The sequence below is a fragment of the Kogia breviceps genome, chromosome 3, assembly GCF_026419965.1.
Source record: "Kogia breviceps isolate mKogBre1 chromosome 3, mKogBre1 haplotype 1, whole genome shotgun sequence".
Classification (NCBI taxonomy): domain Eukaryota; kingdom Metazoa; phylum Chordata; class Mammalia; order Artiodactyla; family Physeteridae; genus Kogia; species Kogia breviceps.
Genome location: NC_081312.1, coordinates 91,392,947 through 91,408,753, shown reverse-complemented (window position 1 = coordinate 91,408,753; position 15,807 = coordinate 91,392,947). Strand labels below are relative to the sequence as shown.

Genomic DNA, 15,807 nt, shown 5'->3' with positions numbered 1-15,807 from the left:
TTCTCTAGTTGCAGTGAGCAGGGGCTACTGTTCGTTGCGGTGCATGGGCTTCTCATTGCCATGTCTTCTCTTGTTGCAGAGCACAGGCTATAGGCGCACAGGCTTCAGTAGTTGTGGTGCGTGGGCTCAGTAGTTGTGGCTTGCAGGCTGTAGAGCACAGGCTCAGTAGTTGTGGTGCACGGACTTCATTGCTCCGCAGCACGTGGGCTCTTCCCGGACCAGGGCTCAAGCCCGTGTCCCCTGTATTGGCAGGCAGATTCTTAACCACTGTGCCACCAGGGAAACCCCCTTTGTCAGTTTTTCTTAGAGATTTGTCAGTTTTATTAGTGCTTTCAAAGAAGTGAATTCCATTTTTTATATTTTAATTTATTCTCTTAGTTTTATTTCCTTCTCTATTTCTTTGGGTTTAGTCTCTTATTTTTGTCCTAACTCCTTAAGTTGAATGTGTACTTCACTAATTTGCAGCCTCTTTTTTATTTTTATTTTTTTTGTGTGTGGTACATGGGCCTCTCACTGTTGCGGCCTCTCCCATTGCAGAGCACAGGCTCCAGACGCACAGGCTCAGCGGCCATGGCTCATGGGCCCAGCTGCTCCGCGGCATGTGGGATCTTCCCGGACCGGGGCATGAACCCGTGTCCCCTGCATCGGCAGGTGGACTCTCAACCACTGCGCCACCAGGGAAGCCCATGCGACCTCTTTTTTAATACAAGTAGTTAATGACTATAAATTTGGCCACTATATATAAGTTTTGCTATAAAGTGTCGTTATTGTGATTTAATTTTTATTAAATTGCCATTATGATTTCTTCCTAAGTCATATATTTTTGAATTTCCAAATGTATACTTTTTTCTTACTAATTTCTAACTTAACAGTGTGCTCATAGAAGATGGTCTCTGTGATTCCTTGGAATCAATTAATTAATTTGGATTTTACATTGTGGCCTAATATATGATACATTTTAATAAATACTCCAGGTGTGCAGTATACTGTTCTGTATATGTACATTAAATCAAGTTTGTTAATCATTTAAATTATATCTCTGCTAGTAATTTTGTCTGCTTGCGCTATCAATTACTGAGATAAGTTTATGGTAAAATTCCCTGCTATAATGGTGAATTTGCATATTTTTTCTTGTTTTTACTGAACTATTTTGAAACTAATTCAGTAGGTGCATGCAGGTTTAGAACTGATATATTTTCTTAGTGAATCAAGAATTTATCATTATAGAGTGATTTCATACTTAGTAACTACCTTTAAGTCATTTGTCTAATAGTAATGTAGATACAACAGCTTTGTTTTATTCACATTTGTAGTTTTATTTGGATTAATTCCCATTATCTTATTTTGTGTTTTTTTTTCTGTGTTTTACAAATGTTTATTTTTCTCCTATCTTTCTCTTTTGGTGGTTATCCTGGATATTTTAATATGTCTATGTAAAGTCTGAAGTTAATGTAATTATTTTCAATAGTAGAATGACCTTTGAATGCTCTAATTCTAATCACTTTCCTACTGAATTATATGCTATTACTGCTCAATGTTTTAGTTATATATTGCTTTGTTTCCAATCCCACAAATTAGGCATTGTTATTACTTATCATCTGCTTTCACAGGTCCTGGCACTATTTTTTCCCCCTGAAGCATATATTTTAAAAGCTCTTTCAATGCGTATCTGTTGTTAGTAAATTCTCTTAATTTTGGTTTGTCTATAAATGTCTTCAAAGATAGTTTCACTGGTTATATAGTTTAAGGTACTTATTTTCTCTCAACACTTTAAAAATATTCCAGTCTACTGGCGTCTGTTGTTGCTATTGAGTCAGCTATCGGTTGAAGCTGTGCTCTTCATGTAGCTGATTTTAAGATCTTTGACATGCAGTTTTACTACATTGTGGATGTGGATTACTGTTTATTGGGCTTTCACAATTGAGAATTCAGTTTTTTAAAATAAATTCTCAAAAATTCTCAGCTTACATGTCTTTTAATATTACCTGTTCTCCCTTTGTAGGGCAGTCCTTTCCTGCCCTTCCTTATCACTCAGGGTGTCATCTTTTAATATCCTGGTTTTATAAAGTAGGGGCTTTCGATTTACTTTTCCACTGTTAGTACTTTTCAATTTATTTAGATTTAAAAATTACATTCATACTTTTATATCTGTTCTTTTCAATATTTATAGTTTTATGTACTCTTTTCCATTGAGATGTAATATGAACTCATAGACTTTAACAGAATCAGTTTATTGTTTTAGTTAAGTTAGTCATTATTAACCTCCCTATTTTTTCCTTTCTCCCCAACCCCCCACTTCTTTTTCTCAAATTATTATAACTTGGCAAGTGGGGTCCTCTCATTTCCTATGCCTCTGCTATTAATTTCTGGTGAGAATGGGATTTCCCAGATCCATGAAGATTTTTCTTGTTCAAAGACATGAGACTGGCCTACTTTCAAAGAGGCCTGGTTCCTTTTAGTGAAGAATGATATCAGAGATGAAAATAAGAGTTTTAGGTGTAGACATGAGCATTGTTGATAGTCACGTGTGCTATTGCTTTGAACCATTTTTAGGGACTGAGCTAAAAAAGATACTTCTATTACCAGGTCACGTTTATCTTTCTCCAATTTAACACAACATGCTTCTGTACTCTTTAAAAAATATATATATATAGTATATGGTTTTCTCAGCCCTTACCATTTACTAATTGCTACATTAATTAGCAAGAATTTTTAAGCCAAACTCAGATTTAGTAGAATAAAACAGTTCCCACTGTCTTTAAGTCATCAGATTATCTTCTTACAGTCTCTTTTCAGTGAACTTAGTTTAAGAGAGAAAGTAAAAAGAATACTGGATTTAGAGACAGAAAACTTGAATTCTAGTCTTAGCTTAATCATGTAGTTAAATGGCATTGTACAAGTAACTTAACGGTCTCAAAAATTACCTCATCTGTGGATAATAGATGTGAAAACACTGTATACCATAGTATATAAATAAATTAAAATACCATATAAATATAAATAAATATTTATGTCAATGATAAAACTAGGTAATATAACGTTTGCTTTATCCAATGTTTTCATGTTTGTTGACTTTTTAGTTTGATTTGAACCATCTGAAAAGTAATTCCTAGGTTTTAAGAGGGTCTACAGAGTCAAGCAAGATTCTTATTTTCAGATATGTATGTCATTTTTAAGGTGGTTCAAAATCCTCTTGGTATTTCATTACTCTTTTTCAGTATGCCTTTAACTGGGATATAAGATGGATCTGCTTCATAAAACACTTCTCATTAGTAAATGATATAGTGAGGCTTCAGTGTGCTGCATTCCAATGAAAATAAGAACTGGTGCTCTTATTTACAAATTTGCAAAATTTTAGAAATACTACTACAGGCATATAGCTTTAAAAATTTTTCAGTGCCAGTTAGTTGATCATATATGAGTTGGTAATAATATTCTTATTTGTGTTTTAGGTGGTCTTGGAGGCATTGGAATGGGACTTGGTCCAGGTGGACAGCCTATTAGTGCCAGCCAGTTGAACATAGGTGGTGTAATGGGAAATTTAGGTCCAAGTGGTGAGTATTCTAATTTTATTATTTCTTTTTAAATGATACATTTGCTACATTGTAAAGCTTATATTTACTAGTTTGTAATAATATTTAAAGGACTGTAGTTTATAGTTGAATATTTAAGATGTTACTTTAGTCTAAAAAAGGAATGAAACCTTTGAGAGCAGAGAACATGAAAGAGGTTGAACAAAAGATCAGGAGGGTTCCTCTGAGGCCAGCCATATTACAGCTACCCTTTTAGCACTTTGGATTTTGAATTGTCTTTAAGGTAGAAGGAGAATATTCAACATAGTCTATGCCTTGTGTATCGTAGATATACAGTATTTGTGGAATGGCTGAAATACTACCATATAAGCAATTTAAATTTGAATATCTAGTTGGGAGGGTAGCTTTTCAGATAGCTGTTTGGCTATTCATGTAGACTAACCTACAGTTTATGTTTGAAGTTTGATTTTTAAACATTTTGGTTTCAGAACCCTTTTATACTCTTAAAATTTGTTGAGAACCCCAAAGTGCTTTTGTTTATGTGGTTATATTTGTCAATATTTACTGTATTAGAAATTAAAACTTAGAAATTATTTTTAAATTACATATTTATTTAAGATAACAATGATAAACCCATTTAAGATAAACAATGATAAACTTAAATGTAATTTTTAAGAAAATAAATTGTATTTTCCAATACAAAAATTAGAAGAGTGATATTATTTCACCTTTTTGTACATCTCTTTAATGTTTGGCTTAATGCAAGACAGTCATGCTCTTATGTCTGCTTTTGCATTCAGTTTGTTACAGTGTCATCTATCATGTAGTTTCTGGAAAATTCCACCTTATGAGGAAATGAGAGTAAAACAGTCAATATCTTAGGTGTTATTTGGATAATGAAGGAGTTTTGACCTATTAAACCCTCAAAGGTCCTTAGACCATATTTTGAGAATTGCTGTTTTAATTGATGGACTAATTAATGCTCTCTGGTTTCTATTTTTGTTGAGATGCTATAGTTACATTTTAAATTGTGAGGGCAGTTATGGTAATCATTATGATCTAAACAGATGGAAATCTTCTCCCTTACTCTTAGGCCCTCTACCCTCCTAAACACATACTATTTTTATTCTTTCATTTTTTACTGCTCCCTTAGCTGCCATGTTTAAAGGAGTCCTTACTTTCTGACCTGATCTCTCAATCTGCTGTAGTGATATTTGTGTGTCTGAGCTGAAAAAAAAAATGAACGATTACCTAGTCCTAGATATTCTCTAACTGAATGTGAGTATGACCGGTGAATTTTGTTTTCTTGTCTAATAAATATTCAAAGAGGCCTTTTTGAAGACTCATGATTAGACAACTGCTGTGGCATAGCACTGTAAACCGTCCCATCTGTGCCCTGCTGCTTCTCTAGTATTCCACTCTGACTAGACCATTCGTATCTATTTTGCTGTGGTGCATTATGTCATTCTTTAGTCATTAAAATAAGATTTACTGAAAGTACATATTGTGTATTTTATTTGAGGTATGGGAATGGATGGTCCAGGTTTTGGAGGAATGAATAGAATTGGAGGAGGTATGTATAAGCATTTGTTTTCTTGTATGTACCCATCATCATGTTTAGTAAGTTAGAAACTTATGTTGAGAATTCCAAGGGAAACAAAAGTCATGGTTTATTGTTGGCCCACGTCCTAAAGGCTGCTAGCAGAAATTGAGCCTGGTACATACTTAAGGGATATGGAAGGTGATGTGTTAAGAAGCAGTTGCACAAGGTAGGGTGGATGAAGAGCTTACTGATGAGACTTAATATTTACAAAATGTACCTTTCAGCTATATAACTGACAGATCTCAAACTTAATCTTTATTCCATAGGAATTGGGTTTGGTGGTTTGGAAGCAGTGAGTAGCATGGGAGGATTTGGAGGAGTTGGTCGAATGGGAGGTAGGTAAATGTATATAGTGGGATGTGTATGCAACATTTCATTTTCTCCATTATTAAAAATGCCCCCCCTTTACTTAGGAATGGATACTGTAGATGTTTTCAGAGGATGTATGGGTACCAGGGGATAGGGACAGGCAGAGCGGGACTGGGATATCTGTGGCATGTGAAGTACGTTGGGTGAATCATGGACTTCTTGTGTTGTGACTTTTGCTGTCATTACAGTTTAGTTTCAATAAGTTCCTAAATGGATTGCTGTTTATTGATAATACTTGAAAAGGGGTTAATTTGTTGCATAATTTTTTCAGAGCTATACCGTGGTGCGATGACTAGTAGCATGGAGAGAGATTTTGGACGTGGTGATATTGGAATAAATCGAGGCTTTGGAGATTCCTTTGGTAGACTTGGTATGGCTGGCTGTTTACTTCTCCTTTTCTTTTTGCAGGTTGTATTTTTCAAAGTTTGACTATCTTTTTTTGTATGAAAAATTAGAAATTTATAATGTTTCATTCAATTTATTACTTGAAGAAAAATACTTCAGAGGTTTTAATGTACTAGCTCTCTTTTCCAGTGTCTTACATATCTGAACCCTATGTATAGAAGACTTTATACTTTTCAGTTATTGTACATCTTCTGAGAGCATAATACCTTGGGAATTTTAAAGTATGATTATTTAAATTAATTAGTATATTATCTTTCCATCCTTGTTTAGGCAGTGCAATGATTGGAGGGTTTGCAGGAAGAATAGGAGCTTCTAACATGGGTCCAGTAGGATCTGGAATAAGTAGGTTTAAATTTTACTAGAATTTTACAGTAATATTTGAATACTTGCAAAAAACTTTGCAAGAGTAGTTATTGTAATACTTTGTTCTTATATGTTAATATGACTTGTCATAATTTAGAGAAACTTTGATATTTATTGAGCTTTACTGTTTTATCGCTGTTGGAAGTTTCTAAACTAACTTTGAATTTTACTTCTTTGACATTTCTAAACTAACACAAGAATATGTGTTAACTGTCACCCAATTCAAGAACCTTTATTCCAACTAAAGAATCTGGGGCTTTTTCTGATCATATGTCACGAACAACATTAGCTTTAGCACCAACTCTGTTTCTTTGCTTATTCTCTATAGCTGCTATTGGAGACTAGCTTATTTCATCTGTGAAAAAAAATTGTGTCTTTTGGTAAACACAGGTGCATCGCCTCAGATCTAACACTTCTGGAGACCTCCTGAGGTTGAGGGCAAGGTTAAAAGAAATGCTTATTTCCTTGCTTCTTAAACCTTCTCTTTGATTGAATCAAGAGTACTATTGTTGCAAAACTGGGGAATGCCAGTTTTCTTCCGTCTGTTTCCACTACTACATTTTAGGCCTTATATTAAGCCTTAACACAAGGCTTAGTTTTTGACCCATGTTGCTTACTGAACCATGTCTATGTGAGCTCTCCATAGTTACCGACTTCCTTTAATTGATTGAAATCTCACAAATAGGAAACAAAGTCTACTTGAACTCTTCTAAGAGTGAGTTAAAAAGATCTTGTCAGCTGAAGATACTTACTTCCATTGTACCTTGCTTCTCATTTTATTCCTTCTTTCATCGTCTTTTCGGCCTTGGCCATTTTCCTGTTAATCATAACTTCCCTACCTTCCTTTTTCACCTCAGTGTTTATACTTCTGTTCCCCTAATTTTATATTTGTTACACACAGAAAGCCAATTTGAGGGTGATGTTAATTTTTAGAATGGGGATATTAGGTGCGAGAAAAAGATACGATTGAGAAAGAGTAGGATTGGAATAGTTAAAGGGGACTCAATGTATAAGAATCAAGTGGGTATGAGCTACAAGCTAGATTTTTAAGCTCTGGCTAAAGGAGTGTGATTCCAGTTTTTGTTGTTATATCCACAAGTTCTGTATAATATAGAGACTAAAAGTTAGGTTTTTCTGTGGTTATTGAAAATTGAATTGATATGAAAAGAGCAATTGTATGTGAAACGATACTGAGGTGAAAGGTAAGCTAGGAAAAGAATATTATGTAGGACAGTATGATGAGAGCAACAGTTGATATGTTGGAGTTGTAATTATTTGAATTTACCCCATATGTCTTTGCTCTAACCATTACTAAGCTTGGTATTATTAAAAGATAAAAATGAGGATACAAACTACTATAATATTAATGAATAAAGTCATTGATAGAAAATTTATATAACTTATGTTTTATGATCAGAATATTTTTTAGAAATGTATATGTATAATAGAATGAACAGATTCAGTTAGCCATTAACATTCAACTAACTGAATATATGCAAAATTAAAATCTGTTCCTTGGAAGATTGTTATATTGTGTGTATAAAAATAATTTTGTTTATATATTGTCTAATTACATAAATGAATTAATTTTTCTCTCTTTCTTTCTCAAAAATGATTCTCTCCCTCCTCTTTCTCTCCGTCTTCCTCTTCCTTCTCCTTTTCCTTCTGTTTTTAAAACAAAAATACCAAACTCCCAAATCCTCCCTTACCTTCTTGAAAATCCAGGTGGTGGAATGGGTGGCATGAACAGTGTGACTGGAGGAATGGGGATGGGACTGGATCGGATGAGTTCCAGCTTTGATAGAATGGGACCGGGTATAGGAGCTATACTGGAAAGGAGCATCGATATGGATCGAGGATTTTTATCGGGTCCTATGGGAAGCGGAATGAGAGACAGAATAGGCTCCAAAGGCAACCAGATATTTGTCAGAAATGTAAGCAACTAAATGTAAAGTATACTTAAAATTATTTTTTTCCTTGTATATCTGTTACTAATACCTTTTTTCATTCTAGCTGCCTTTTGACTTGACTTGGCAGAAACTAAAAGAGAAATTCAGTCAGTGTGGTAAGTATGCCAATGACTGTAGATATATTGATATTGATTATGGAGGAAGAATTGATTTTAAACTTTTAAATACTGCTTAGACCTTTACCTGGCCAGATGCTTATTCCTGGGTAGTATGACAGGTTTAATTCCACTTCAAAGAAATGAATTATTTTGCTATCCTCTGACGTACAGCAGTGCAAATTACTACTAAATAACAAGATTTAGAGTAGAGTCTGTCATTGTCTCCTGTGGATAAAGAACGGGCGTATTTTATTACCTGGTTTTTAAATAGTTACTGTATCATCATTGCTTGAATTTAAAAGGATGTTTTTTGTTTGGGAAATACTAACGAATGGTATATTTATTTCTGTGTTTATAATGTAGTACAGTGCTTTGTCAACATGGCCCAATGAAATGCTGACATCCAAGTGATAACAGAGTTATTAGATGAGACCCGTTCTGCGCACTCTGTCACCTATACAATAAAGGAAACTTAGCTGATAGCGTAGAACCCACTGCCTAGAATGCCTTAGACAGGTACATTCTGGTGGCCCTTCTGTTTCTTTTATAAACTGTTCTTGGCTATAATGATACTACCTATACAACCGTAATATGTTCATTAGGTCTGTAGATGATTAGGTGGTTTATTACTTTCAAAAGAGGGCCTTTTTTTTTTGTAATGATGAGAGATTTAGAGTGACTAGAACAAAGTAACAGATTTCCTGCTAGTATTTTTTTTGCTATTGCATGGTAACCCAGAGAGTATAATTATTAATAATACAACTGTGTAGGTGGGATATAATGATGAAAAATAGCTAAGTAAAAGTGGTACATTCAACCTTTGAGAGTGAATGGAAAGTTAAGAGTATTTGGAATATATCTTTATATATATATATAATCATGATCATGAAGGGGATAAGTTTAGTGTTCGCCCACAAAAGTAGCCATTGTAGCCACTGTCACAAGGGATCAAAGTGATCCTTCTGGAAACTCTTCTCTAATATGTTCTCAGAGTACTTTATACCTAACTTTATTGTAGTAATCTGTTCACATGTCTTCTTCTTTCCCAGATGGAGGCTCTTGAGGGCAAGAACCATCATCTTTTTATTCTAGCACCTTTCGTTGCCTCTGCACGTATAGTAGGAGTTTATTAAATGTTATGAATGAGTTAAGCATTCTGAAAAGATCTTCATTCATTTATTTGGTTATTTATTAAGTAAATCTACAAATATTGTATTTTTGGTAGTCTGCTCGTCATTAGGATTAAAAAGGGGAAGAAAGTAAGATATTACCCCTGCCCTCAAAGAACATACAGTGTGGATCTGTCTACAGTGTTCTAGTGGCTCCTTTTTGTTGATCATCTTTTTATTTATATTTATTTACATTTTATTCAAAGAAGAGAAAGATAATTTTTCTTGATAAAAAAGTTGTTGTCAACAAGTCAACTAGTAAATAGTCGCTAAGAGAAAGCAGAATTATCAAGTTGATTTGAGGTGTTGGTAGTCTTTGTAGGAGTAAGGAGATCTACCAGGATGAGTAAGCAGCATCTAGCCATGAATCCCATAGGCTACAGGGGAAACGAGCAGATTACGGCCTTAGTGAGATCCATCAAATGAGGAGTGGTGGCAACAAGTATAGATAATCCCTGCTGTTGTAGTTTCAGTGAAAAAGAGTCTCCAGATGACATATGACTTTATTTTTAAAAGTAGAAATGAAACAAGATAAAGAACAAAGTGGGGCCAACAAATGACATTAGTGAAAATGTGACCAATACTGAGTTGACTGTTTCCTTGTACATAGGCAGATTTCCTTTGAAGATCAGATATGAGCAAGGCTTGCAGCAAATTTGAGGTCTTTTTGGTGGGCTTCTATACTTGTTGCTGGCATTGTTTTGACAGAAGGACATCAACAATTCAAAAACATTTTTTGAAAGGAAAAACTAGTCCCCAAATCTACATTTAAAAAATCTGTACAACATTATAGCCAATAAAATAAAGTGGTTAACTCTGTTATTTTAGCTCTATTTTTATGTCCATTTTTGATCAGTCTGTATTATATCATGAGAGTAATGATTTTTGGTTTTGTTTTCTCAATTCTAATTGTAAAAGCTTTTGACTTTCAGATTTATATTAAGGTAATACCATACGAAATAATTTTCTACCATCTTCCTGTTTTTTTTGGTTTTTTGTTTGCTTTTTTGTGGTACACGGGCCTCTCAACTACTGTGGCCTCTCCCGTTGCAGAGCACAGGCTCCAGATGCACAGGCTCAGTGGCCATGGTTCACGGGCCCAGCCGCTCCGCAGCATGTGGGATCCCCCCAGACCGGGGCACGAACCCGTGTCCCCTGCATCGGCAGGCAGATTCTCAACCACTGCACCACCAGGGAATCCCATCTTCCTGTTTTTAACCTTGAACTTACATTGATGGAAAGGAAGATAAGTTACAGTAATACTTTATAGAATTAAGTGTCCAGCTATTGACAACTATGGAAATTATCTGGCTTGTATGAACTGAACCATCTATTTTTCTGCCACATCACTTTATTTATTTTCAAATCTTAGAGCTTTTCTTTCTTAGAATGGAAAGTTTCTTTTTAACCTGCTCCAAGCCAGTAGTGACCCTTTTCACAGTAGAAGTCAGTTTTTTGCTATATTTTTAACCCCCTGAGTCCAAGGTGAGTAAGTATATTCTCTTGATTACTTCTTAGTAGGAGTCTAGTGGTACTCCATGCTCTCCTCTAAACAGTAACTGCTAGTAAATGGCCCATCAGTAAGCCCTCTGATTATTAAATTTCTAGAGTGGTTAATTGTCCTTGGTGGGGCAATTACAAAGATTGAGAAAATGTTGGAGTATGAGTTATATAACCCTCAATACAACATTTCCTTAGCGGGTATAATTCAGGAAAAAATGTGTTCAGTTATCCCTAAATATAACAAGATGAGAAGGAAGTGAGTATATAGTAAAGTGGATCTTCTTTTATTTTGCTATATGTAATTCCTCAGAATACACATTTTTAAGAAGACTGAGTATAAATAACTGACCCATTCAGAGTTGGACCCCATTAGTTCAGGTTGTGTTAATGAAGTCAAATAGGTGTAGTTTTTCAAACTTCCATATTGTCTATACACTTTAACTATACTCTGGCTTAGTATGTTTTAGAACTGTAGTGCAAGGAAAGCCCATTCTTAATTATGCCTGCTATAAACCATACCAAATATAACGTTGTTCCACAGGTTTCCATTATTTTCATTTTTTACATCAGTATGCTACCTGTTAACTGCATAGAAAATGGAGACTTGTGGTGGATTTTATTTACTAAAACACATGGTGCTTCAAGCATGGCTAGTGGACTCTAGATTAACATAACACTAAAAATAATGCAGTAAGAGTAAAAACAATATATGAAGAATATTCATAGTCACTTTCTTTTGTTTGTAAAGAAACACTCAAACTTTGTTTTTTGTCCCCCATATCATAATTATAGTTTCTTGTAGAATATTTGATTTTGCTTTCTTGTCCTGTGGTTGTGTTACAGCTGTACTTTGGAAGTAGGTTTTATTAAACCATGTATTTATTTATGCTTTAATTTGATCTGTTTTTAGATATGCTTTTACATCATCATTTTCCAGAGTATACCCCACAAGATTACTTAATAGTCTGAGTTAAATAAAGTAGAAAGGTTTCTTTTATTGCAGGAGAGTCATTTTTTGTAGTTAGTATATGTAACAGCAGTATCTTTGATTACTGTAATACTGATTTCTCATTGCATACTCTTTTATCTTATACTGTTGCTAAAATAGCAGCCCTATTTTGTTTTTCTTGGAATCACACAAGATCAGTAGATACTTAAGTCATTTAAGAGTCCTCGGAGCATGTACAAAACCAGAGAAGTCTGATTTTAATTAATTAAAACTAAATTTTTTTCTCCTCAATTATTTATCTTTAGAAAAGAAAATAGTTGGTGTTTTTATGGGATTAAGAAGAAAGTTAGAAAACAGAACTTACTAGTTCTATACCTAGGGGTTTCTTGGTGCAATCTAACTGTGAAACAAGTATCTATAAGCCACTTTCTCTATAAACCTGAGTGTCCAAACTGTAAGAAGGTTCAAGTATCTTAGCTGATAGACCTTGTCAGCTAGAAAACCCTTGAGATCATTGTGAGGTCAGGAATTTGGGGGTTTGAGTCATGATTCCTAAACAGAGAGGAAATTTAAGAGAAAAAAAGAGAAACTTGTCCTGGGAGATTAACAGATTTTGCAAGAGATTATTACATATTTTCCTTTGAAGCTTTGAAGATTTCTTGCTTGAGTGAACCTTAGTATTGCTAATAAACCTATGTTGGGATACTTATGTTAAGAAAAACAAGTAAATTTAGGATAATGAAGAACATTTAACCTTAAAAACTCTTGAAAATTCTCCACAGTCCTCTTCAAAATACTGTAAAGTGCTCCCATTTACCAAGGTATTCTTCTTTAATTAAACTTGCTTTTTTTTCAGGTCCCAGCATTTGAGATACTAAGAGGACTCTGGAAATTGCTCTGCCTTTGTCTTTAAAGCTTTAAATTATATATATATATATATATATATATATATATATATAGTCTCCAGTTTCATTTTATGATATTTGTTAGAAAATGTGATTTCTGTATTTTTTTAAAACTCTTTTCTTCCAGTTTCATTGAGATATAATCGATATATAGCACTGTATAAGTTTAAGGTGTACAGCATAATGATTTGACTTACACATATAAAATGATTATCACAAGAAGTTCAGTGAACGTCCATCATCTCATAGATACGAAATTAAAGACATAGAAAAAAAGATTTTCCTTGTGATGAGAGCTCTTAGGATTTACTCTCTTAACAACTTTAATATGTAACACTCAGCAGTGTTAATTATATTTCTCATGTTGTACATTACATCCCTAGTACTTATTTATCTTATAACTCAAAATTTGTACCTTTTGACTCCCTTCCTCCAATTTCCCCTCTCCACTCCACACCGCCCCCGCCCTGCCCCACCTCTGGTAACTACAAAATTATCTTTTTTCTATCAGTTTGTTTCTTTGCTTTTGAAATATAATTGACGGACAACCCTATGTTAGTTCCTGTTACACAATATAGTGATTCAATATTTCTGATACTTCCGTACTTTTCAAATGATCATCACTATAAGTCTAGTTATAATATATCGCCATAAAAAGATATTACATAGTTACTATATTCCTCACATTGTACATTTCATACCTGTGACTCATTTATTTTGCAATTAGAAGTTTGTACCACTTAATCTTCCTTTCCTATTTCTTTCTTCTCTCCAGCCCCCTGCACTCAGACAGCCACCTACCTGTTTGTTCTCTGTATGACTGTTTCTGTTTTGTTACGTTCATTTCTTTTGGTTTTTAGAGTCCACATATAAGTGAAATTATACAGTATTTATCTTTCTGTGACTTATTTACTTAGCATATAATACCCTCTGGGTTCATCCGTGTTGTTGCAAATGGCAAGATTTCATTCTTTTTTATGGCTGAGTAGTGCACGCTTAGGTGGCTTCCGTATCTTGGCTGTTGTAAATAGTGCTTCAGTGAACATAGGGGTGCATGTATCTTTTTAAATTAGTTTTATAAGTACCCAGGAGGGGAATTGCTGGATCTTATGGTAGTTCTATTTTTAATTTCTTGAGGAATTGCCATACTGTTTTCTATAGTGGCAACACCAGTTTACATTCCCACTAATGGTGCACAGGGGTGTGTTTGGCTTTTTACCTGTTGTAGGTTAAAAATTTTTTGGATCTACTTTAACCATTATAATAATTTCTCTGGGAATTAGTCTGTTTTATAACTTTTAGAACACAGTTAAAGACTGCCTGGCTTGGGTTACAGATCATGGTTTTGGTTCAGTGATATTTATTAACTTGAACCATTTAATTAGTATTGAGTGGATGAGTGATTACCTATCAGTTGGTTTTAAAAAAACACAGTAATGGGGCAGGGCAGGGATGGATGAATGAACAAAAGAACAAAAGTAGTCTAGGACGTTGTAGAAATCATTCAGATCAAAATTTAAACAGGAAAAAAATCTTACTCATGCATTGGGATTAAAAATTCATCCAAGGGCTTCCCTGGTGGCGCAGTGGTTGAGAATCCGCCTGCTGATGCAGGGGACACGGGTTCGTGCCCTGGTCTGGGAAGATCCCACATGCCGCGGAGCGGCTGGGCCCGTGAGCCAAGGCCACTGAGCCTGCGTGTCCGGAGCCTGTGCTCCGCAACGGGAGAGGCCACAGCAGTGAGAGGCCCGTGTACCACCAAAAAAAAATAGTAATAATAATAAAAATAAAAATTCATCCAATCGCCTGGAAAGGGCTTATGCAATTTTTTAATAAGCCCTTTTTTAAATTAATTAATTTATTATTTTGGGTTGCATTGGATCTTTGTTGCTGCGTGTGGACTTTCTCTAGTTGCGGCAAGCGAGGGCTACTCTTCGTTGCAGTGTGCAGGCTTCTCAATGTGGTGGCTTCTCTTGTTGCAGAGCACAGGCTCTAGGCGTGCAGGCTTCAGTAGTTGTGGCACATGGGCTCAGTAGTTGTGACTCGCAGGCTCTAGAGCGCAGGCTCCATAGTTGTGGTGCACGGGCTTAGTTGCTCTGCAGACTGTAGGATCTTCCTGGACCAAGTCTTGAACCTGTGGCCCCTGCATTAGCAGGTGGGTTCTTAACCACTGTGCCACCAGGGAAGCCCAAGCCCTTTTCTTTTACCTTCCCCCCCTTTTCCTTTTTTTGTCCCTTTATAGAACTAAATATGTCTGGCTCTTTGATTTTATTGCCAGACTAAAATTAGCCCATAGTGATCTGGCAACTATAATATTCAAGGGGAGGGAAACATGGTAAGTAGTCACCTCACATCTAAATCTGTGTGAACTGGGTTATCATACATCCTTGTATACCTGGGGATAGTCTCAATGTTTACATCTGTTATTTGTGTGTAATTATTAATAACTCTCCCTTTTACTCTCTGAAGTTTCTGGTTTGGATGATGGATTTTTGTGGCCACATATTTTGATAAATGATATTCATTTATTTCAAATACCAGTCTATATAGAGTCAGGAATGATGTTAACTATAAACAGAACCATTGTCTGGTTTTCCTCCTCCTGGAAGCTTCTCTGAGGTTCTTCTTTGTGCTCTTATCATCACTGTTTGCTACTTTTATTGATTTAAATCTACAGTATCTCGTCCATGCCTGTTTCCATAATATACTTGGTGCCACCCTTACATGTGGAGTTCAGATTGTCATGTTGATGAATAAATGACTTTGGCACGGTGGTTGAAAAGCAGAATTAGCGGAGCTCTTTGTCGCCTGGTAAAAATTAAATTTCTGGGCAGTTGCTACTATTTTCAGGGATAAAAGAGTGAAATGGAGGATAAAAGGGAAGGAAGAGAGGTTGGGGATTGGGCATAAAAGAGCAATTGTTTTTCTAAAAATAATTTT

General features: G+C 35.1%; 1 protein-coding gene across 2 annotated transcripts in view; it reads left to right on the top strand.

The window, feature by feature from the left end:
* MYEF2 (myelin expression factor 2) overlaps positions 1-15,807 on the top strand; it is a 35,287-nt gene that overhangs the window by 15,950 nt on the left and 3,530 nt on the right. Inside the window, exons 10-16 of one of the 2 annotated variants that reach the window (XM_059059467.2) lie at positions 3,453-3,554; positions 5,056-5,106; positions 5,403-5,471; positions 5,777-5,875; positions 6,181-6,252; positions 7,999-8,207; positions 8,287-8,338. In XM_059059467.2, coding sequence (XP_058915450.1) covers positions 3,453-3,554; positions 5,056-5,106; positions 5,403-5,471; positions 5,777-5,875; positions 6,181-6,252; positions 7,999-8,207; positions 8,287-8,338 — 654 coding nt within the window. The remainder of the gene's footprint in view (positions 1-3,452; positions 3,555-5,055; positions 5,107-5,402; positions 5,472-5,776; positions 5,876-6,180; positions 6,253-7,998; positions 8,208-8,286; positions 8,339-15,807) is intronic. The other variant, XM_059059468.2, reaches the window with a different exon arrangement.